This window comes from Ambystoma mexicanum, chromosome 10 (genome assembly GCF_040938575.1).
Source record: "Ambystoma mexicanum isolate Mex_15411 chromosome 10, UKY_AmexF1_1, whole genome shotgun sequence".
Taxonomy (NCBI): Eukaryota; Metazoa; Chordata; class Amphibia; order Caudata; family Ambystomatidae; genus Ambystoma; species Ambystoma mexicanum.
The window spans coordinates 1149648298-1149673090 of record NC_090932.1 but is presented as its reverse complement, the minus strand read 5'-3'; the positions used below and the strand labels follow the sequence as shown (position 1 = coordinate 1149673090).

General features: G+C 45.5%; 1 protein-coding gene across 2 annotated transcripts in view; it reads right to left on the bottom strand.

Moving 5' to 3' along the window:
• The window catches only part of LMAN2L (lectin, mannose binding 2 like), a 336208-nt gene that overhangs the window by 251310 nt on the left and 60105 nt on the right, over positions 1 to 24793 (bottom strand). For both annotated transcript variants that reach the window (XM_069619073.1, XM_069619074.1), the window contains exon 3: positions 5227 to 5344. In XM_069619073.1, coding sequence (XP_069475174.1) covers positions 5227 to 5344 — 118 coding nt within the window. The remainder of the gene's footprint in view (positions 1 to 5226; positions 5345 to 24793) is intronic.

Here is a 24793-nt window from a genome sequence, read left to right as displayed (position 1 = left end):
AGGACTACTAGTCCCTAGACTATGTAATTTGTGCTGCTCGTCTCATCTCCAACCTTGTTGAATGTTGCTACCACCCCTCTGACCACCCCTAACCTGGTCCCTAGAACTATTCTTTCGCAACTGTAACCAACATCTTTTCTATGATTAAGCCCCCAGATACCTCAGGGTTAGGCGCACTATATAAATAATAAACTAAAACCAGGCACCAAAAGGCAGAAGCAGTGAGGATCCGTTAACGACCTCTTTGTCCCACAGTCATGACATTAGTGGTAGAAGTAGTCGAAGAAGACATTTTTCACAAGAAAAACAAAGTGCGCTGTTATTACTCGGATAAAACGCAACTGAAGCCAACGGGTGCGGCACAAGATACTTGTACTACTGGTGACGTCGACACGCTACAGCGGCCTTCGAGGGACAGAGATGCCATGACATCGTGCACAGCGCCCTCTAGCGAGAATTTTTTTTCCGAAGCAGCAGAGCTGGCTAGCTACGAATATCAAAGATGAGGAATACGCGTGAGGACACAATCCATTCGAAAGTGTATTCTTTTTGGACATTCGAAGACGACCGACGAGCACCTTAGTGAAATAGGTAGGGAATACCCCATAGAGGTAGAGAAAGTTAGGTCTCCATATTATTTTTTATTATATCTCATTCAAAATGCCCTCAGTCTGCGTCCTTCTGATCCCCCACAAAACCCATGAGCTGCTTTTAGCTCCCAATTATCCAACGTTCGTTTCGACCCCTACTATACACCCCCCCCCTGCCCCACCCAGGTACCTTTGCTCAAACCATCAAGCAGCGTTAGTTGGAGGGGAAACATGTACTTCATGGCATACTTTAAACTTTGAATTTAATTTGCCAGAATGAGAAAGTAAAAAAAATTTAAAAAAATAAAAAAAAAATTTAATTGCAGGTCAAGAAAGTATATGGGAGCATTCTTACTGCTTCAGTAAATGTGAGCAGTTCTTCGGTACAAGGGGGAAATAAAATATACATCAGAGAAAAGAAATGAATTAGATCGCAACATGGCTTGATAAACAACCTGAACAGAATAAGAGAAAGTCTTGTGATGCAGATGCAAAGTCTTCATATATAATTTAGCAGGAGTTAAAAATAGATTTTTTTTTGTTTCAGTAAACTGCTGGAGCAGTTAGGCTTAACTAGATTTAATTTAACTTTTCAGGTACATGGACACAGGAATTACTGACACGCAACAGTAAACAAAACATAGCAACAAAAGAGCCGAAAGTGGGTCCCTAGGTGACTGAATGATCAGCCTTAAAATGTAATATTGTCAGGGAGAATCCACTTAAACCTGTGTCCAGAGAGGGAGGGTACTGCTCTCATCCTAGGCAAATTGGTTTCCTGAAAGCTTTGTCAACCCCACTTAGTGGCAAAGGTTGGATAGCATGGGTGCGTCCACAGCCCTGCCGCAGAGTCAATTACCTATCAACTCAGAAGATGCACTGGGCACACATGTGCCTTACAATGTTGCCCATTCTCTGAAGGGATTGCTGCTCGCTTTTCATTTAGCTATGTGCTTCACCGGCACGCTTTCTGAGTCCTGCCTCACTTCGGCAGTCTCGACCGCTCTTCCCCCGCCGATGCGCTCTTCCCTAACTCCAAGTTGCCCGGCCCTTCTATCGCTTTAAGTGTCCTACCACAGTAACATGGGGCACCTCAAATTGCCCCAGTACAGTTTGCCCATCACTAACTCTTTTGAAGCAATTCTTTCTCACGAGTTGTCCCTGAAGCAATTGCAGTCTCCTTATTCCTGCTGCTTTACCCTCTCCTTTCCTGGCAGTCCCTCTACTGCTGTGCACGACTACAAAGCCCCACTTCATCATTGCAGTTCCCTATTGTGTTATTAGGATAGCTCACATTCCTTCAACTTTGCTGCCCCTTCCTTAGTTGCTTTCTACCATCTATCCTCGGGGGGGGGGGGGGGGGGGGTAAGTATTTGCTTAGCACCTATCATCTAGGAAGGGAAGGCCAAGGACCATGATGGGGTATACTACTGACATGGCTTGCTTTTATCCAAATGCCCACTAATATGCAGCACTGCCAATTGAAACCTTTTCACAACCAGACCGGATTACATGACTGGTTCTTCCTAGGGGTTCCAGCCTAGCTGTACCTAGCATTCTTCCCGTGTCAAAGAGGTCTGTAGACTGAAGGGAGTTGTGAGCCAACTCTTCATCTGTTCCTGTTTATTGAGGCTGGGCTGGGAGGTCTGACGCAGAACGTGGAGTGACCCGGACCCGCTCTCTCAGCAGGCCCCGCTGGTGGCACTGTGCGGGAACGACTCAATTGCTGGAGGTGGTCCGTAGATACTGTGAGCAGGTGGGCCTAGCCACCCTCGGGGATATATGGCAGGAAGGGGAGGCATTGGAATTTCAAAGGTTGCAGGATGAGACAGGGGTGCATGTAGGCCAATATATAACCTACGCCAGGCTCATGAAACGGGTGAGGGAGAGATGGCCTGTGACGGTGCTAGCGGAGGACCCAGATGCCACCCTGGAAATGATGTAAGATGTTTCAGAGGGCGAGCACGAAATATCCAGGATATATGAGCTCCTGAGAGCAAAGGCAGGGAGGGAGCTGTTAAAGCGGAGGCAAGATTGGGAGGAGGAAGTGGGAGGACCCATGACAGAGGGGCAGTGGGAGAGAGCTCAAAGGTACCATAAAAAGGTGTCCCGAAATGCGAGATTCCAGCAGATTCAGTTATATGTCACGCACAGAGCTTACCTGACTCCCGGGAAAATAGCAAGGTTTGGAGGCTCGACCACACAGAAATGCCCTAGATGTGGGGAGGTAGAAGCAGGGCTGCTGCATATGTTTTGGGCTTGCCCCGAGGTGCATAGATTCTGGGAGGAAGTGAAAACTAAAATGGCCGGTGGGGGAGTGGTGCTGGATGTGGGATCGGCTTGGGCATGCATGCTCGGGATTTTTCCCAGGCCACGCAATATAAAGCACATAAGCAAGATGAAGGACTTGGCTTATATCCTGGCTAAGCGTAGGATCGCAATGGGCTGGAAGGCAGCCCACAGACCCAGAGTAGAGATATGGTGGGCGGACCTCCTAAGATGGGCGGAAGCGGAATCCGCAGTATGGTTTGAAGCGTTTACCAGAGGGGGAGAAGAGGAAGTAGGGCCCTGATGGCCTGGCGACAATTAGTGTCCTCTATGGCAAACCCCCCACCAGGGTAATGACGAGACAGGAAACCCAGATGAGTCCATAAGCACTGCGATACCCGAAAATGCTCCTGTAGATGCCACGGATGAACCGCCTCAAGTTTGGGGGGTGGGAAGGGGGAGGACGGAGAATGATAATGGATAATGTGACGATTTGATGTTGACTATGTATGTCCTGAAAAGTTGTATTGTTTGTTGTTTCGTTTGGTTAAAATAAAAATAAATTAAAAAAAAAAACTCTTCATCTGTCCCTGTGCAAAGCCCATTAGTCTGTTCCTAACAACTAGTAGTAGCAGTGGTCGGGCAATCATGGTCAACTCTTAAGAGCTGGGCTGGGCAACAGAATTATCTTTTGCAGAATGTTACACAAGTTAAAAAAGGTGAGCGAAACCTGGTCAGAGTTTTCAGGATCATTCTGGCCCATACCCCTGCGGATTAGAAGCCCTCGCAAAGTTAAAAGTTCAAACAGGATTTTCAGGTGCCAATTTTGGCCGTCTGTATTTGCAGGGTGCCGCTTAACTGGTAGTTCTTCTCATAGAAACCATGGGAAAGGCGGAACAGCTTACAACCAGCGAGCAGGGCAGTGGCCCTGATTCCATAGGGGCATATTTTGAAGAGGGCAAATGTTAAAGATAGGATCAGAGTGACTTTCAGGAAGGAATCAGAGTCCAGGTAAATTTATGGTCCGGAATCTTTGGTCATTTCCTACCACTGGTAAGCAATGATTTGGGTGCACAGGGACAGTCTTCAGTTTCTGGTGGGGAGGCTGTTACAGTGGCAGCGAACAGGAACTTAAGTTGGACTGAGGCGGTGCCATGGAAGGAGCTGCTGGGCACAAGAAAAGATCTGCTGCTGATGTTGGGGTAAAGTGCAGTTCTCAGGTAAATTGACAGTATGTATCCGATATAATGAGGAGCATCCGTCCAACAGAAATAGTTCAGGAAACAGACCGACTTCTTTCAGACCTTAGCAAACCAAAAGCTTGATGGCTGGACATTTTCAATCAAACCTAACCTCTGAACAACCCTCCAGGATAGTTCAGCCTGTCATGCAACTATGGAAAGAAGAAAGACCATATGCAAATCAGACTTGGTACCATCTCAAATGGGCAGTCCAGCCCAAACTACTAGGTCGCATGTCTTCTGCATAAGATCACAAGCAACCCCAGATATGGTTCAGCCTCATGCAGCCGAAAACGTGTTTATGGGTGCTTGTGGTCTTGTTCAGAAGGGATGCGATTTAGTAGTTTGGGGTTGACTGCTAGTTGAGGTGGAACCAAGCTCGTTTTGTTTATTGACTTTACCATTCTGTAATGGCACACAGGCTGCAAAACAATGGTCTTGAGAATTGCCCAGAGCAATTGCCAGTGGTTAAGATGAATTCATTACCTTCAAGCCACCAGCCTTCAGGGTTGCTTACCTCCCAGTCTTAACATTTCCAGCTCTTGCTTATAATTTGAAGGCCCAGAGCACTGACTGTCATTTACCAGTGCTCTTGTTGTCCTATGTTTCTGCCTCTTCATGTTGGGGGCAAACAAAACCGGGCACACAAACTTCCTTGGAAGCAAGGAATCCTTGAGGATTTCAACCAGACTGGGCCAGATGGGTTTGTTAGGGGGTGGGGTTATAGGGAATGCCATTTCCTCAGTTTCCTGTTGTGAGATGTCTGGTGTCTGCAGATCTATAAATGGCAGCACTCTGCTGTCGAACTTGGACTTGGAAAAGTGCAAGAACCAATAAAGAAAACTCCTTACTCCTCTTCGGCTCCATGTCGTCTTCTGTGGTTCACCATTTGTCCCTAGGTTACAGACATAAAATATGCAGATTCTGGGGGGATGAGTACAAACTCTCCTCACAATCACAGGCTTGCATAAGGCATCAGAATAAAATGCATAATGAAAGGTGGGACGGAACCAGACCAGTGCAATATGGACCTTTATAAATTGGTCCAGGCGAGCAAACCCCACCATAAAGGTCTACAGGGACCTTTGTAAGACAATGCTGCTGTCCGACGGTGCATTTCAATTTACCTGACTGCATCCGGTCCTTTGTGTACCATACTGCCAAGCCATCACCCACCAGATTCTTCTTGCCTTGTCCGTGGATCTTGAAGTTGACCTGCAGCTCCCAATCTCTCAGATAACAGGGCTGTGGAAAAATTAAAAGAAAAGATGCAATCACCAGCTACCATTCAAGACAATATGGCATACTTTAGTTCGGCACCGTAGGAATGATTTTGAACATTTTGGAGGGGGGGGGGGGATTAATAAATGGCTCGTGTCTATCTACATCACCTACAGTATCTGGACACACTGACAGTGTCACTCAGAGGTTTCTGCTATGCAGCTGAACACAATTTCATCAAACAAACTACATAGGGTTTCCTACAATACATGGTAGATAATACTGGAATTCGAAATTATAACCCCCTTCAATGAGATCAGCATGCAGGCTTTGAGTTTATAAACCAGTGAAATGCTGAATAAATTCTTAAAAATCCAACTAGACCCGTAGGGCAAGTTCCTTAATGTACATACTGGACCCAAGAGAAATGCACTCGCTCCATGGTCACTGTTGCCAAAATATTTACCAGTGCTTTCTGTAAAATTGTGCATGTCACCATCAGCACACTTCACGTTTGGGGCAATTCTGCTACCCAAAAGTCAGCCATGCACAGTGAAACATATTGGCCATTTACTGCAAACATGCCAAATAAAAGTTGCAAACATGCCCATACCCACCAGCAAGGTCGAGTACCATGCAAATGGTACTCAGCCTTCACAAAATATCCTTGCCAATGCGAGTGGGCTAGTAGATATTCCTTTATTGAGCATTTGTTAGGCGCTTATACAACAAATTGTGTTTCCAAGCGCCACAAGCCAATTGGGGAGGGAACAAGGGGAGTAAATACTACGCAAAAGAACAGTAAATATACAAACATGGTCCTATTAGGCCTTGTGGCATTCAGACATGTAAGTGCAGTGAAGAGACGTGCAGGAGGTAAGGAAGGGGGTGGGGAGGACAAGTGCTGGTGAGGCCAGGAGGGGAAGTGCAAAGGGGTGCCATGCCAGCAGAGGAGTCCACTGGCTAAGTGCTGGGCAGAGAGATTCCAAGGAGTGGTATGCACAGCCGCCAGTCAAGGGCCCTCAAGGGCAGTGCTGGGGGGGGAGGGGGTACTGGTGTCGACTGGGCAAAGGGCCTGCTCACCCGAGAGATTTATGAAGGTACATGAAGGTACCAGGGCGCCAGTCTCAGTGGCAGTGGGGTGGTTAGCAGGGACGGGAAAGAGGTAGAGAAAAGAGTTTTGAGAGGTTTCTGGAAATAAGGAGTGGCTCAAGTCGGAGAGGGGCATGTTCCAGATAGAGGCACCAGTCGGAGACCTGCTGCCAACTCTCTGCTTGGAGAAGAGTTATCAGAGAGTTGGAGTTAGAGGAGCAGAGGGCTATAGAAGGGAAGTATTTAGGGGGAGAGAGTTGGAGATAGCGTGGACCCAGGCCCCAGAAAGCCTTGTGGATGATGCAGAGGGTCTTAAATTTGATCCTTGCGGCCACCGGGAGCCAGTGGAGAGATGTTAGGGCTGGAGAGATACGGTCCCTGGGCTTGCAGCTCTATCCTGGATTAGCTGAAGGGGAAGGGTGAGGAAGAGGCTGTTGGCAGTAGTCAGTCTAGAGAGGACTAGAGCTCTGGAAAAATTGAGCTGGTGAGGAAAGGGAGAAGGACTCTAAGGAGGGGAAGCTGGAAATGGGCCTTCTTGGCAAGGTCCAAGATGTGAGGGGTGAAGAAGCGAGGAGTCAGATGACCGCAAGGTTTTTGGCCTCAAGCAATGGGGTGGGTAGAGGGCCCTAGGTGGGCATTCAGAAGGTAGGAGGGAACCAGGGCGCAGGATTCCTGATGGGAAGGATCTCTGTCTCACTGGAATTAAGACCAACGTCATTAGCCGCACAACATGCGTGGATAGTGGAGAGACAATCTGGAATGAGAGAGGAGGAAGAGGGAGTGCTAGATGGAAGTTTGAAGGAAAGCTGTGCGTCATCAGCATAGCACTGGAAATGAGGAGCAAAGGGAGGTGAGCAAGAGGGGCGAGAAAGATATCCAAGAGCCGTGGCAATAGGATAGATCACTAGTGGACACCACAGGTAGAGTGAGGTGATGGAGGAGAAAGGGCACAGCTGCAACTGGGGGGGGGGTTGTAAGAAAAGAGGTCAGCCAATCCAGTGCCCGGTACGTGATGTCGAGGGTATCTTGGAGCCATTTTAGGAGGATTGAGTGGTTAACCGTGTCAAAGGCAGAGGAGAGATCGAGGAGAATAACAGCAGGAGAATTAGAGCCAAGATTTGCAAGCGTGTATTCCCGGATGTTTAGAAGAGATGTTTCCGTGCCTCTGGATGCCCAGAATCCACATTGAAGGTCATGGAGGCAACCAATGATTTCTGTATGAAGGGTTAGTTGGGGGGGGGGGCAACTTCTCCAGCGGTTTACCCAGGAAGGGGGTGGTCGAGATGGGGGTGATGGTTAGCAAGGGAGTGCTTGAGGGGGAAAAAAGGGAAGGAGCCGGTGGTGAAAGAGTGGTTACAGCAGTCGTCAAGGGCTGGGCGAGAGAGGTGTTGACCTTAATGGCTCCAGAAGAGCAGGGGAGCACCGGTTTGGAGATCTTCATAGACTGACAACTTTACTGACCTCATCAGTGGTTATGGGCTGGAGGGAGGAGAGTGCAGGGGGTGAAGTGGGATGGACCAAGGGAGGCAAGACTGCGGGAGCGGTAATGGGGGTGGGGTGGTGGAGAGTGAAGACAGGATGTCCTGAGTTTTAGAGGTGAAGTGGGAGGCCAAGGCAGTGCAGAAAGCCTGTGAGGGAGGGAGAGGGGTAGAGGCTGCAATTGGATTGGCAAGTTCCTTGCAGATTTTGAAAGGTTCTGCTGTGTTAGTGGCTACAGAGATATGGGTCCTCTTAGAGCGAATAGAAGAGCAATATTGCCTTTGGAGCAGGCGACAGACCAGTTTGTCAGAGGATGAATCCGAAGTCTGGCACTTTCATTCAGCAACTCTGCACTTAGGTTTCAGAGATGTCAGCACGGAATAGTTTGCATTTAGAGGCAGGTTTCAGGTGGACCCTCATGACAGGGGCAAAGATGTCGAGAGTGTTGGAGATGGAGGTGCTGGTTAGCAAGGACAGCGACCGAGAGAGAGACAGGAGCAGGGTTGGGGGGATGAAAGGGGAAGCAAACGCAGCGACTAACGCTCGCTTCATCGGTCGAAAGATGGCGAAGGAGGCTGGCAGTGCAGGGGATGGCAGGAGAGAGTGCACCAGAAGAAGCAATGGTGAGAGGAAGTCGCAGGGGTCACTCAACAGTGAGGTGGCTGTTTTAGGGGAGTCGTGGTGGATATTGAAGTCTCCAAGGAGGAGGTGTTGAGGAGGAAGAGGTCAAGAGGGAGGAGGTGTGGGTTGTCCATTCAGAGAAGATAGATAGGGCCACAGGGCCTGTAGATGGTAGCGAAGGTGAGTGAGAGTTTAGGAGAAACCCTGAGCCTACAGATGAGGCATTCAAACGAGGAGTAGGTTTGATGGCAGTACTGACCCACTCAGGGAAAATAAGGGCCACGCCACCTCTGGAACAGTTGGGCCTGGGTTTAGAGAGTATTTTACAGCCTCAGAAAGGAGGGTGTCAAGAGAGTGACAGAGCTGGTATTGAACCACTTATAGATAAGGGCGAGGACGTCGAGGTCAAAGTCTTCAAGAAGGTGACAGATGTCGGAGGAGTGTTTGGCAGCAGGGGGGGGGGGGGGGAGGGAAAGAGCCCGGCAGAGAGCTCAGGTTTCAAAGATCTGCGAAGATGGCAAGGCTTTATACATTGCAGTGGTGTGTCCTGCTAGAGGTGTCCATAAAAGAATATTACATTTGATTCAGTTAGCCTTCCCTGCATTATTTGCATTTATTTACACCTTTACTCTGCAGTCCACTATGCCGTCACTTTGCACCACTACCTCAGCAATCCCAGTTTTTTTTTCCTCTGGGATCAGGCTGGTTAACAGTAATTAATACCCAACAGAAAAAGATGCTTTCATACTCAAAGGATACGCCGGAGCACACCTCAAGCCCCAGGAACCACTTACTAACTTCAGTACTTCTTTTAAGTAATGGAAAGTGCCCTCACAGGTTATATGCTCATTCACCGGACGATTACGAGTTCCCCTTTTCCCGATAAGACGACTGCTTTGATCACTCCTCACTGATGTTTAGGCATACAATCACAAGTCCCATCCCAACATTCCACGTCCCTCACCTTTACAAATGTTTCATATTTACACCCTTTTAACCTTCCTCTCCTCCGACGCCTTTCTACATTCCTTCTGCAGATTAAGATCTGGGTACCTCTGGCGGCGAGAGCACAGTATGCCATTTTTGGGACACATGTGCTCTTAAAACTGCTACATTCATGACTTGATAACTTGGGAGCAGCATAACAAAACAATTAACATAACAAAAAAATACCACTACCGAAGAAAGTTACAAGTTTGAGATACATAATAGCAGCAGCAACTAAAAGGAAAAGCATGTGAACAGTAGCTATAACAACGTGAGTAATCACTCACACTCAATGTTAGAGTATTTTAAGAGTATTAGACTCACGATTCCTGGTTGGGCATTATAATATACATTGAATACGCAACAGAAAACTCCTCCTGAGCGATGAGACGGTGGAACCATCTGAAACGCTGCTACATGTGGATGCGACACCCGCCACATTCAGGGACCGAATGAAGGCCACCCAATGACGATCCTCTTGGATTGAAAAATGCGCATGTCGTGACATGTTACACGCACATTGGCCGCCTTAACCCATGGTCACTTTATGTGATGACAATTTCTAGAATAAATTCAAACGCAATACATTTCAGCAACAAGTCAAGTGGTTCCTCACTCATTGCATGAAACGGAACAGTCTTATCGCTCAGGAAGTAGTTTCTGTGGAGTATTCAGTAGATATCCTGCTGCCAGAAATGATATACTTAGTGGGTCAAAACTTGGTGCAGCATATAAACAGAAAGGGACCATTACCACCTAGCACAAATGAGCCAGCCAATCAGCTACCTCGAATGCTGGGTGTTAATGGGCAGTGAAAGCCTGCACTCAGAGCAAGATGCCAACTTCCCTGTGCTATGGGTGCCACAGTGTACCATGGCCCAGACTCCTTGTTAGGCAGAATCATGTGCAGTTCCCTTCGGGAGCACTACACCAGATCACTGGTCGCACATGCCCTTGATCTAGCAGACCTAATTATTAAAGACAAATTAGATTTTATCGCTCTAACCGAAACCTGGCTACACAATGCAGCAGGCCCGTCTCTAATGCTGGCCATCCCAGATGGCTATACCATATCCAGGCAGGACCAGGTGGGCAACCGTGGCGGCGGCATCGCTATCATATCTAAATAAGTTTAGCTCTCAGACTAGCCCCGACCCAAACCCTGCAATCGTGCGAATCCCTCACTGCCAAGCTCCCTATAAACACCCAATCCCTCAACATCCACCTGGTCTGTAGACCACCTGGTCCGCTCGGGACTTTCGGGGAAGATTTGCATAGCCTACTAACCAACAATGCGAAAACTACCTCACAATTACTGTTACTAGGTGACTTCAACCTAGGGTTCAACGATCCAGCAGACATGCATGCCTCCCTCATAGCCGATACTATCTCATCACACGGACTCTCACAAAAAGTCAACTTACCCACTCAGCTGAAGGGAAGAACCCTAGACTGGGTTGCTGATGCTAACTGCTAAGCGGTCATCTCCTCTACCACACCACTACCTTGGAGCGACCACTCACTGGTCTCATTTAACTTATTGACCTCCAGACCACCTACTACAACTGGGTCACTGACACCACCCTGCCTAACAAGGAATAGGAAAAATATAACAGTAGAAAGAATCCCAGCCATCCTTCCAACGCTAAACGCATTGCCAGACAATCTAGATCCCAACACACTAGTTCACGAATATAACAAAATCATGTTAAATACCATGGACAAAATTGCCCCACTTAAAGCTTGCACCAACAAGCCCAAAACCCATTTAAATAAATGGTACACACCTGAACTCAAAGCCCTCTGCCTAAAAAAGAGAAAATGTGAATCTGCTTGGAAACTATGCCCTTCCAGCGAAAAGAAAGCCACTCTAGACACGATTTCGCGTCAATACAAAGCTCAAATCCGTCTAGCTAAACGGAACTCCTACAACAACCGCATTGCCAATTCCAACTCAAGCATGAAGGAGCTCTTCTCCATTTTGAAGGAACTTGAGTCACCCATTGCCACACCCGACACCTGCACCAAGGATCAGACCTGGTGCGCAGACATCCAACAGGCTTTAGCAAATAAAATAAACACCCTACAAAATAAAATTCAACTAAAAAAAAAAAAAAAAAGACTCCTTAAACCTCACCAATCCTCCCAAACCTCTGCCTAATGTTTTACCTAGAACACACACTAATTCATTTTCCTTCTCTAAAACTACCACCCTGGAGGTCGAGAAAATAATACTCTCTCTCAAACCCTCAAACTGCAAAGGCGACATTTGCCCTCCACACATAATCAAGGACGCAGCCAGAGACCTATCGCCCTTCATTTCCAAACTCATAAACGCATCTTTTTCCTCAGGTAGCATCCCTTCCAGCTTATCGCAATCCTGGGTGCTCCCCCTCCTTAAAAAGCAGACGCTTGATCCCTCATCCCCACTAACTACCGTCCCATCACCAGGGTACCCTTTCTACTGAAAATCTTGGACAAAGTGGCCTATGTCCAGATCCAAAAATTCCTAGAACTACACAAATTACTAGGCTCCAGACAATCAGGCTTCCGACCACTACACGGTATGGAAACAGCCCTCATTGACTTGAAGACCCAAATTGATGATCTGAGGGACAGGGGAAAAACAGCACTCCTCCTCCTACTTGACCTCTCCGCGGCATTCGACCTTGTCGACCACAAGGTCCTCTGCAGACACCGGGACTCAGCTACTCATTTCTCCCCAGAAGCCATCAGATGGATTGAATCCTTTCTGAGCGAGAGAACTATGAGAGTCTTCTCCCCATCAGCAGCAGCAGACGCCTCTCCTATTACTTGCGAAGTCCCGCAGGGTTCATGCGTCTCCCCCACACTATACAACATCTTCACCAAACCTCTGTTCGACGATCTGGATCATCTGGGTGTCACCTACACCAACTACGCAGATGACACTCAGATTCTCCTCCCACTTTCAGGGGATCACAGCAAGGACAGCGAGTTGGTGAACAGGGTGTATCTCATCATTCAGGCATGGATGGCATCTCATGGCCTATGCCTGAATGATGACAAGACAGAGCTCATCATCCTGGGTACCCCCACTAATATCAACAAATTAGGCCTCGAATATGCTGAATTCAACATAGACGGCAACATAATCAAAGTATCCAGGGAGTTAAAAACTCTTGGTTTTTACCTGGATGCCACTATGTCATTCACTAAACAGGTCAATTCACTAGCATCTACCACTGCGTACACCTGCAAATTAATAAGAGCAGGCAGACCATTCCTGTCTAATGATAGTTGCATGATCCTGGCAAGAGCACTCATACTCTCCAGGCTCGATTATTGTAATGCCCTATATAGCGGTGCTAACAAAGCCATTACCCATAGGTTACAAATCCTACAAAATAATGGCTTGAGAGCTACCCTCGGCATTAATAAAAGAGAACACATCTCCACTACCAGACGTCAACACAATTGGCTCTCCACCGATAATAAAATCAAACTAAAGTTGGCCTACCTAACCCATAAAGCCCTCAACAATGCTGCCCCCAGCTATTTGATGGACAAAGTAAAGAGAAAGTCATCCATTAGACAAACAAGAATTATCAATTCCAACTGTCTGATAATTCCCAGATTCAAACTCTCCACCATTGGAGGCAACAGCTTCCCTGTGAAAGCCGCCACATTCTGGAATTCTTTGCCACACAACCTGAGAGCCGATCAACCCTACCTGCACTTTAGAAGGAAGCTCATCAGTCACTTGAACTCCAACAACCCCCGTACTTAATTGTACAGTTTACACCTCTGTATAGATAGATACTTCCTGCTTGAGGCCTTTGCTCTCGCCACGAACAGCCCCTACACATATCTGTATTTTTCTCGCCTTTGTATAGATATTATATTTTTTGTGTAAAGTTTTGTATATTTCTCATTCCTGTAATCCTTAATTGCATATGTCTATAATTTTATTTTAATTGTAGATTTCTGTATATTTCTGTAACATTGTAAGCCTCGCATATCCTTTCTGCCTGCGCCCTGCTGCCCCTGGGTATGGTGCGCCATATAAATAAACAAACAAGATTAGGATTACAGGTGAGAGCAATAAATTCCCTTTGTTATCAGTCTGTACCACAAAGATTTAGTTGGTAGCTGTGGCTGAGCAGTCAGACTTATCTCAAGGAGGGAGATGAGCAGTATTCAGGGTTTACACAATAGGCCTTCAGTACTATGGCACAAGGAAACACTGACCAAAGCTTTGTATTAAAAAGTAGTTATATATTTATTTTACACATTTCTAGATAAAACACATGCATCAGTCACCAAACAAGTTAAATTAAGTCAAAGGAAAAATATACACACTCCCAAGTTAAATTGAGACCAAGTGAACCAGAGTGAAAACTGAGCAAAACGACACAGTGACAACTACACACAAGGGATCCTCTAACAATGCCTCACAAGGGAGGGAAAGCACAAGTTATATAGAAATAAGTTCTTACACACCCTAGCAACAAATCCCATAAGTTTGTGGACCAATTTAAGCAAGACAGTGCATCAGTATAAACAATACTTAAATGAAAACTGAGCAAAATGGCATTTCACAAGGTTTAAAAATGGGAAGAAAAGGGTAGTTAAAAGAAATGGGTGCACCACACAGTTCTAGATGATAATCTAAAGAAGGCAGATCTAACAAATGTAGCCAGTCAGTTGGCCTGTGCCAGAGTCAGTGGTACAGGGCAAGGGCCCAGGAGCAAAATTGTTCTTGTAGCTGCAGTCAAGTCTTTGGTTAACGAAGTTGAAAAGGTGGATGGAGAAGTTGAAAAGACAATGTTAAGAGAGAGGGGTGGCCAACACAACAGGTATTTAAAACACCTGTAGTGCAACCGCGAAGAAAGGGTGGCCTGGCGGAACAATGTAACTTTAAATGAAGAAGTGGCTCCTGCGGTGGCGGTTGTTCCTGCAGTTCGGGTGATCCAGAAGAAGAGACTCTCGTCGTGGAGGAAGGTTCGAGTTACTGCACTACCCAGGGAGGAAACCAGCCGCGATGCTGCCCGACAAATAAAAGGTATGCTCCTTTAAATCAGACCGAGTGGACTGGTGCCTGGCTATCCAGCCTCTGGGTACAGGGTACAGGATATTCGACCAAGGCAGGTCCGGGAAGGCGATTGGCAAAATGGTTGGCCCCACCAGCTCAAGGGAAAAAGGCTCTTGCAGGTGAAGATCTTCTCTCGTCGTGTGGAGAAAAGTGGCGAGACGCTGCAGCAGAGCTTCACCGGTGGTTCAGTCGTTGCAGATGTCTTTGGCTTCTCTCCTCTTCGGCTTCTTAGTTCCAGTGGCGACGTCTTGCTTTTCCCGTCCTCAGGACCGTGCTTTTATGCAAAAAGATCCCCATTCATACAGCCTAGCTGTCACTCACACAGTGAAGTGGTCATTTTGGCGGGAGACCCTCCAGCCTATCAGGATAGATTGCGACATGGGTTGCTGAGGCAACCCTGTCCAGGGGTCCTACGCCCCCTCCCACACAATGGACCCACCCCAGACTCAGTGGCGCCGAAAGGAGGGCTTCTCGGCAGACGCCCGCCAAAAGGACAAACAAAAGATCCCCGACCTGGGTTAGGAGTTTAGAGAAAGACACGAGAAAGAAGTTATATTAAAGTTCTGGCAATAAAAACCTACCGGAGTAAAGTTAATATTAAAATACACTGGCGGTATGTTCGAGACTGTCCGAAAAAGTGGTATCCTCGAACAATCGGAAAATCCCATAGGGAAATATTTGCGGTCGAATATTTATGGTAGTAACCACTGCCACCAGCCAGAAACTTTTGGGAGCGGGACTGTACGGTACCCTCTCGAAAATGAACATCGGGGAAAAACTATTAACCCCTTCCAGTACCTCCATAGTAAGATGGGTTGTACTGGTTTATTTCATAGGATTTGACTAGTAAAGTCAATGGGGACTTAACATGCCCTGGGAGACAGTATTCAGTCCCAAGGTATGGAGTCTATGTTTGGGGGTCGCTACGACACCCCTATGTCACTGCACTGAGGGTGCTGTGTAACACATGTGAATAAAGATGGTTCCTATGGGGTTGAGAAAGGTCCCAGAGGCATTAAAAACAAAAATAGCCTAGAACACACACAGCAAAAATGCCTAAGAGTGGGAAAAAGAGTCTCACTCTTAGCAGGTAAAAAGAAACAACCCCTTCAAATCCAGCAAAGCTGCTGGGGGACTCTATAGGTAAGAGAAATTAGCCATAGGATGAGAATTCTCCCCAACACTCCTCTTTTCTCTGCCCGCCCCCTAAAGTTATTTTGTTTACCCCACCAGATCCGCACCCACTTATCGAGAATAAGTGTGCAAAATAATTCCCAACCAGAAAAACGGGTTTGTGGGAGTTTTATACATGGTAGGAAACATTTCATACAAACGAAACCCTTTGTTTACAGGGCTCGAATGAACACTGGCCTGGCATAAGTAAAACAAACATTGCATTAGTTTAATCAAATAAACGCATGACAGGCAGCCTCTAGCTAGTACCAGATTTAATGAATGGTCTCACTATGCATGCGTTTACTCCGCTCCTAGGCACTGACAGATGAGAAAGGTATATTAGCCAACTATAAAACATTGAGATTACAGTTACTTAATGTCCACCAAAAACCTCCCATTGTATGTGGTAAATAAATGGGCTGATGGGGAACTAGAGAACGTGATTTGTGCAAGAACAAATTTTGCTCAAGTAAGGAAGCCAAGATTAGAATCTGGTTGTGGAGTAAACAACATGGTACTTCACCACATCTTCTCCCTGCCATCTATTGCTCATCTTTTTGATTTCACATACCACTCATTTTATTTATAAGCACTCATGGGAAATAAAACCGGAACAAAATAGGGAAACTCAAAATTCAAATCAGCGTCATTATTTCACCAAACCATAGGGGGGTCACAACAGGACATTGCAAAACGTTTAAATCTTAATAGGGGGGTCACAGGAAAGAACATTACATGATGGCCCAATGTAAGCTTTTAAGCAATATTTCATGGAAACCTGAGGCTACAGAATGTTATGGCATTTATGACATGCCTATACACAAGTGTTTCAAGGCGCGACGAGGGGAAACAGAGGGAAGACAAAGACAACGATCTAGGCCAGGTGACTGAGATCGCGCAAGTGTAGGGGAGGGTGGGGTGGGGGTGCAAGGGGGTGGGGCAGTGCAATACGTAGGATCAACAGTAAAGAATAAATAAAATAAAAAAGTGCGGCCAGCTAGTGGCAAGTGCAGAAATCAAGTGTCAAGAGCTGGGGACGGCGGGGGGTGTAGGGATACAGAAACAGCCCCCAAGTGCAGGGCTGGCCCAGGAGGCAGTGCAGGTGTGCAGCAGGCAGAGGAGAGGACCTGGGCCCGAGATCAGAGGGTAGCCAGGTGACCAGTGCACTTTCAGTTAGGAGTTCAGCAGGGGAGAGGAGGAGAGAAAGCAGAAGCAAAGACCAAGGTCTTGAGGTGCTGCCGGAACCGGTTCTCCGCAAGTTTCAGCGAGTCCCCAGCCAAAGAAAGATCTACCACTAACTCGTTGCTTGGAGAAGCGACTGACCCGGAGGGAGATGGAGGTGGATAAGCAAAGAGCCCGAGAAGGAAGATATTTAGGAAGAGACAGTTGGAGGTATTGAGGCGGGTGGAGAGGAAAGGAAGAATGCCTCTAGGGAGGTGCAGCTGGTAGTGAGACTTCTTAGAGACGTCAGATATGTGAGGAGACAAGGAGAGAGTGGCATTAATGACCCAGAGGTTTTTAGCCTCACAGGTGGGTGAAGGAAGAGGACAAAGAGAGGCCAGCCAGAGAGTGACAGGAAAGGAGGGAGCAGGTGTGCCGGTAAGGAGAATCTCAGTCTTACTGGCATTAAGGCAGAGATTGTTGGCAGCACACGACTCCTGGATAGCAGACAGTCAGAGATGAGAGAAGGAGAAGTGGCAGCGGAAGGGAGCCTGAAAATTAGCTAGGTCATCCACATAGCACTGAAATTTAGGGCAGAGAGCGGCAATGCAGTGGGCAAGAAGTGCCAGGTATTGGTTGAACAACCAAGGAGAGAGGTTAGACCCCTGGGGAACACCAGAGGTAGAGATAGAGGAGAGGAAGGACCCAAGTTGAACCTGGGAGGGTCGATCGGAGAGGAAAGGTCAGCCAACCCAGGGCCTTAACAGTGATACCCAGGTTATCAGAGACTGTTGAGCAGGATGGCATGGTTGACCGTGTTAAAGGCGGAAGAGAGATCAAGTAAGATGAGGACATCGGGTGTACTGGAGTCAAGGGTGGAGAGTAGGTCTTTGCGGATGTTCAGGAGAGCAGTTTCTGAAGCCAAACTGATGGTCATGGAGACAACCAACCATTCAGTGTGAAGATTAAGCTGAGAGATGGACATCTTTTCCAGGAGTTTGCCCAGGAAAGGAGTGATGGAAATTTGGCAGTAGTTAGCAGGGCAGGAGGGGGGGTCGGCTGAGGATTTCTTAAAAGAAGAAGGTGCACAAGGGAGTGTTTCAGGGGAGGGGAAGACTACAGTGGCAAAGGAGTGGTTGCAGAAGTCAACCAATGCAGGAGCCATGGTGTCAATGAACAGCAACTAACAACGGGCACTAACACCCATTATCAAATATAGAGGCATATTGATTCAACAGATTAGTAGGCTGACTATTTAAATCGCAGGGGTTGCAAGTATACCGCGGTTGTAAGTAGCAAAACATCAAAATAAGACCCAAGATTATAAGCCAGACCTTCCAAAATCTAGATTTTGGACACTGAATTAATCTCCCGAGATTTTCTACCATGTTTATACTTGTGTTCCGTTTTTTCTGAGCACTGTCTAATTTGACAAGACACTCAAACAGTTTCAAATGGTTCAAAGCTGAGCAACGTCCATGCTAGGCTCTGCCACCTTTCCAATGTTCGATTTAATAATGTTCAGTATCTTTTCTTTAGTCCATCTACCAGTTAAACGCATCCACAGATAAAACAAAACCTTTAACCATTCCCTTCTGGTATAAGTTATCATGGGATCAAAAGAACAAGAAGGGATGCGTAAGGGGTAATAGAGCCCACATTTAACGATCCCTAAAATAGGCGAAAGCCTTTAAGAGCAAACAAACTGGCGCTAGGTGGCAGGCCTCTCTGTTGCATAGAGGTGAATGCCTACCAGTGCTGGTTAAGAAAACCAAATGCCTTCATCGCACTCATGAGACTAGATTACAAAAAAATATAACCTTTTTATTAATATCAGTACAATTATATAAACACGATCAATACACACAAGTTAATATATGAACATTACTTAATCCTCGGTCATCAATTCAGTGCAAAAAAGCATAACAAATAATTTGGCATATCTGGGGCTTCTAACTCCCAGCCCTGTAATGTTTCACAGGGAAATGTGGCTTGTGCTATGCAAATTCAAACAATGACCCACATCAAGCACTCTATTCATACTAATCGTCTCTCACTCATACCCATTCCAACAGGTTTCTTTCCATTCAGATGTAATCAAATACAAAACAGAAAATGTTCAGGGGTTGTCTGCAAATGGCAAAATGCGCTGTTAATTTTTCTTAAAAAAAAACAGAAAATTATTAATTTCTAACACGAGAGCTTAGCTTTAACTCTACAATCACTGTCAGTACGAGTAGACATCAAAGCTCCTGTTGGAGAAATACTATATGTAGCCCATCTTTCTTCTATTATCGACCAGCAGTGGGAGGCATCACCTGCAACAAAACAGACAGATATCAATATTGATATATCTGAAAGGCTGACTTCAAAAATGAGTTGCCAATGTATCGATATTAATTAGATACACTACTTGATAGTTAACGATTAGGCTTGTCATGGTAACAGCCCTAGAATTTAGAACATTGGCTTTAGAGCTTAAGGTAAGCTCATGCAAAATTATTTCCTCAGTGCACAGTTTTGAGGCTATGCAGTATTTTTGGTGTTATAGTTCTCATAAATGACCTGAAGTTCCCCTTTTCTCAACAGAACGGGTACCAATTCGAACCCGAGATAAGGTCCATGACATACCATAGATGAATGTCTTACTCACTAAGATTAGTGGGTGACTTATGCATATCCCGTTGATCTGGGTTGATGGAAATTAATGCTGGTTGACCATCGCCTAGAACACGGAACGCTAAAATGGCTTCCTTTAGTAAGCTGGAATATCCCCACACCGAGTGGTCTGTAGATCGAAACGTAAATATTGAAAACCCAATTGCCACTGCTTTCAGAATATAAAGAGTTAGGCTTAAGGTGGAAATGCAGAGATCAAGAATTTACCTTAGTGGGTATTCCTTTCTGGGGCTGCTTCCTACATGAAACTCCAAAGGCTGAATTTCCTATGGGTACTACAGCCACCTGGGGCAGGGTGAACTCCTGCGTCTATGCCGGCCGTAATCGTAATCTTTAACATGGATAAGCGATTTAGCGTTGTAAATGCGCTCTAACGAGGGTAAGAAAAAAAAAAAGAAATGCTCGATAAGCAATCTCATTGCTTCAGCACTACCTATTCCTTAGTTATTATAAATAGCAGTGCTTACCCGTACTGCATCCCGGATCCTGAGCTATTTCCTTAGTCCAACAGCAGTTCGGCGATAGTGATCACATGATCAAGACATTTGTAATTATACATTCGATGTCCGGCGGCTTATCCCATTGTTTCCCAACACACTAAATCTGTTAGAGGAAATAGGTGTCGGCTAGGCATTGGGAGTGCCCGTTACGGCAATGGCATATGATTAATTAGTGCCTAACTCAATGTTAGGAATTGGCATCCTCTAAACTTGATGTTCCATATTGTTGTGCCATGGGATAGTTAACGCATCGGTCAAAGACAAGCGTATATCTCGTGAAGTTGGTATGCAAGTATATACAATGAAAAATGGTCATGTCCTCATCAAGGTGATTATACAATCAAGGGATACAATCATCACAATCAGAAGCCACAAAAAGTGGCGAATTGCTATATATTGCCGTATTATGCCACAGCAGATAGCACAATTCCGTTTTTATTGTTGAACTCGTCGGCGCGCGTGTAAAAACCAACATTGGTACAAGTGGGCTTGCTTTACACATTCCAATCCATTTTTCCATTAAGACCACTTAAGGTACTCTTAGTCAGAAAAATGAGTTGTTCTTTTCTTAACAATGTATCTTCATCTCTATTTGCGTCCATACAAGGCACAAGTTTGTAGACTATTGACCATCTGAGATCCTCTGGGTGATGTATTCTCTCGATCCAGTTGTCCACCATGGGTGCATTGGCTGTACAGCTCGAGACAACTGTTGCGTTCCCCAATTTGCACCTTGATTTTCCTGTCGTTTTTACCAATATATAACTTTTTACACAGTCAACAAATTACATACACAAGCATGGAGGAGTTGCGATTGGTATGTCATTTTTGTTTCCATGGGAATCGCAAACCCAAGTCGACCTCAGTACTCTTGCAGGTGTATTGGCAATGGGTACAATGACCACAGGGGAAATGGCCCCCATTGTTGTGTCAATGTGGTCTGTTTGGAAAGTTTAAGACGGATGTCATTCCTGGTTAGCTGTTCCTTGAGATGTTTACTACGTCTAAAGGTCTAAGGGCTACAACTGGTCGAGGTACTGGTTGCAAGCCTTTTTCCAGGATGGTCCAGTTCTTCAAGATGATTTTTTTTAATTACATTTGACGTGTGGCTAAACGTGTTAACAAACACAAGCTTTTGTTCCATGTCATTCACTTTCGATCGATCTTTGTACTCTAATAGGGCATCTCAATGGTTATTTTTAGCTTCTTCAGAGCTTTCCCAACAGTCTCATGTGGGTAACCCCTTAGATGTAATAGTTTTTCCATTTTGTGGGCTTCTAAAAGGAAGTCAGCCACATTAGTACTGTTGCGTTTCAGTCTCAAAAACTGGCCCAACGGGAGGTTATCCCTCACATGTTTAGGGTGAAAGCTCAACGAGTTCCTATCAGTGGGTTTGTTGTAAGGTTTCACAAAAATAGTCTTGGAATCAGCATCTGCTGAAATGGTAATGTCCAAGAAATCTAGGCTTTCCGTGCTGGAATTCGAAGTGAATTTGAGAAACCTGTCTTGAGTGTTAATCCGTAGGACAAATTCTTGTAGCTCTGTCGCGGACCCATGCCATATGACAAAAATGTCATCAATATATCGCCTCCAACTTCGAATATGATCGACAAAAGGGTTGGTTATATGCATAATTTTACTCCATTCAAATGCTTCCATATACAAATTGGCGATACTCTGTGCCAATGTAGCACCCATGGCTGTTCTGTGAATTTGTTGGTAAAACTCAGTTAAAGTGGAAGTAACTTTCAACAAGGCTCATCTCTGCACACCATAGTATAAACAAGATGGGAGTAGTCCCTACATTGTGGTCCAATAGCAATTTCTCCTCCAGCATTTCCAACGACGCTCTCTGGGGGATACTAGTGTACAGAGATACCACGTCCAGTCCCAGGAAAATGTCTGTGGTTGGATCAAATGGAGTTCCTTCAATTTCCTTTATGATCTGTGTAGTGTCCAGTACATATGAGGTCTTTTTCCAGACCAGCGGTTGCAAAAAAGCATCTGCAAACCTAGACAAACGTTAGAGTATGAAATTAACTCCAGACACTATAGGTCTACCAGGTGGGTCCTCTATAGATTTGTGTATCGTTGGGAGGGTATAAAATTGGGGTATACAGGGTTTCTCCTTGATTAGGAAGTCCGCCTCCTTTTCGTGAAATCCATCCTCTCCTTTTAGTCTGCTCAACTTTCAGGCTAATGATGTCTTGAAGTCTCCTGGTAGGGTCAATTTCAAGACGTTGGTAACAGTTGAGGTCTAGAACTTGTCCGTTACATTCCCTCACATAAGTATCCCTATTTTGTAGGACAATGGCTTCCCCTTTGTCAGCTTTCCGGATCACGATTTTGTCATTTGCAAGGAGATCTCTCGTTGATTGATTTTCTCTTCGACTCGTATTGGTGAAGGTTGTCTTACCCTTCATTTTCCTCTCCAATACACCCAAGTCATGTAGGACACAATTCTGGTAGGTTTACGCCTCTGCACTTTTCAACTGTGCAGGTACACAAAAGGAAGATTTATTATGCAACCCTGTATCAGATTTCTCCGGTTCGACTAACAATGGGCACTAACACCCATTATCAAAGATAAAGGCATATTGATTTAACAGATTAGTAGGCTGACTGTTTAAATCACAGGGATTGCAAGTCTACAGCGGTTGTAAGCACCAAAACATCAAAAAAGGCCCACGATTATAAGACAGACCTTCCAAAATCTAGATTTTTGTCACTGAATTAATCTCCTCAGAAGTGTTTTTTGACTATCTACCATGTTTATACTCGTGTTCCATTTTTTCTGAGCACGGTCTAATTTGACATGTAAGACACTCAAACAGTTTCAAATGGTTCAAAGCGGAGGAACGTCAATGCTAGGCTCTACCACCTTTCTGCTCATTTCCAATGTTCGATTTAATAATGTTCAGTATCTTTTCTTTAGTCCATCTACCAGTTAAAAGCATCCACGGAGAACGCAACACCTTTAACCATTCCCTTCTGGTACAAGTTATCAAGCATATAGAGATAAAGACGGAAACCCAGTAGACAGTGCATGAGCATCTGCTAATAGTGTATGTTCTATCTGTTCTGGGATGGATTACATTTTAGGTATAGGAAAATAGAACTTAAAGGACAGGTCAGTGGGAAGGTATTTTAACAATCAGTATTTTTAATTAATCAAAACATTTATAAAAACAAGTATTAAATCGTGTGTCAAGTAAATTTTTCTGACAAATAGCCATTAACAGGCTAACCTTCAAATTGGAACACAGGAAAAAGGCAAGAGAAGATATTAATGGTTGCAAAATACGATTTAACAGTTGATGTTAGTGTTATCGCTCTGTTATACAGAGACATCTAGTCTCTCGACATGTTTCAGTTCCAAAATGTCATATGTACAGAACTTCCATCAGGAGGAAATAATGTGCACCAAATTCCTATTCTGCATCCAGCTTGAGTGAAGGTAAACAAACAATACACGACCTGTCCAGGTTAAAAAAGAGAAAGAATCTGTAAGCTATTACTGCTACGGTCAGTCTCTAAATGTTCACAAGTTATCAGGGAATGTTTAAAACAAGATGAGGACATCAGGTTGCGAGAGGAGGTGTACTTTGGGAGATGTTGAAGGAGAAAAGGTTGAACCAGAGAATTTCAGAGTGGTGCAAAAGGCACACCGCTACAATGAATATCTTTTGCTGGACAGGTTGCCAGTGAAACTTAGCAAGGACAGAAAGCTGCATTCTGGACCAGCCGACAGCATGCCAGACTATATTTTGCAAGCCCCAGATAATTAACATTACCCCATTCCAAGTAAGATTGGACTAGGACTAACAGCTGGACTAGGACTGTAACAGCAGAACTACTCAGATGTAGCCCCCTGCCTGGTTCTGGTGATATGTGGGGCAGCAAGAGTACAGTTGCCAACGCAAGCCAGTGCTGGGCACAGGGGTGGTATGGGGAGGGATCCCCTGATCACATCACCATGGACCCCATCATTTGGCAAGGGCCAATGATCGAGCTGCAAATCGTGTCTTTAGACATGCCCCAACCGTTTGGTAGGACAGAACAATCATGACAGCTCTGGCCTGACCCAAACCCTATGCGATACCCAACCCAGCAAGATACATTTATTATGCACCCTACCAAACATTTAGCCTGAAGCTCTCCGTCAGCAGACACATGCCTTTAATCAGTGAAAAAGGAAGGTTTCATTTAAAGAAGAATTATTTTTGCATGGATCAACAGTAGAAAGTATTTAGATGCTTCAACATTTCTTGTTATATCCTCTTCAGGAGATTGTGGGATCTGCAATTTACTCCACGGAACCGCAAATATAATGCGAGAGAGTGACTTCCTGGACGCCGATAGTACAGCATGGGAAAACATTTGCATTGGTTCCCTACCAAGAGACTCTCCCACCGGGGATACATTGTTGCCAGTTCCCCATACGCTCAATGAAAAGAATGCTCCAGCGGCTTACTGTTAATATGGATTTTCAGAATCAACCCTGTGGGTAGATGCCGAGAGGCCACCCGAATATAGTCAACAAGGAGAGGACACGGTTGTCTCGTCAACCTCAATCAACGTAGGGTAGAAAGACAGACTCAGGAGGGTAACAAGAGCGGTCTACAACTACAATGAGATATACACAGGGCCCTCCAATAATGCATGTTATACAGAAGATGTACAAGCATATACATTTATTAGACC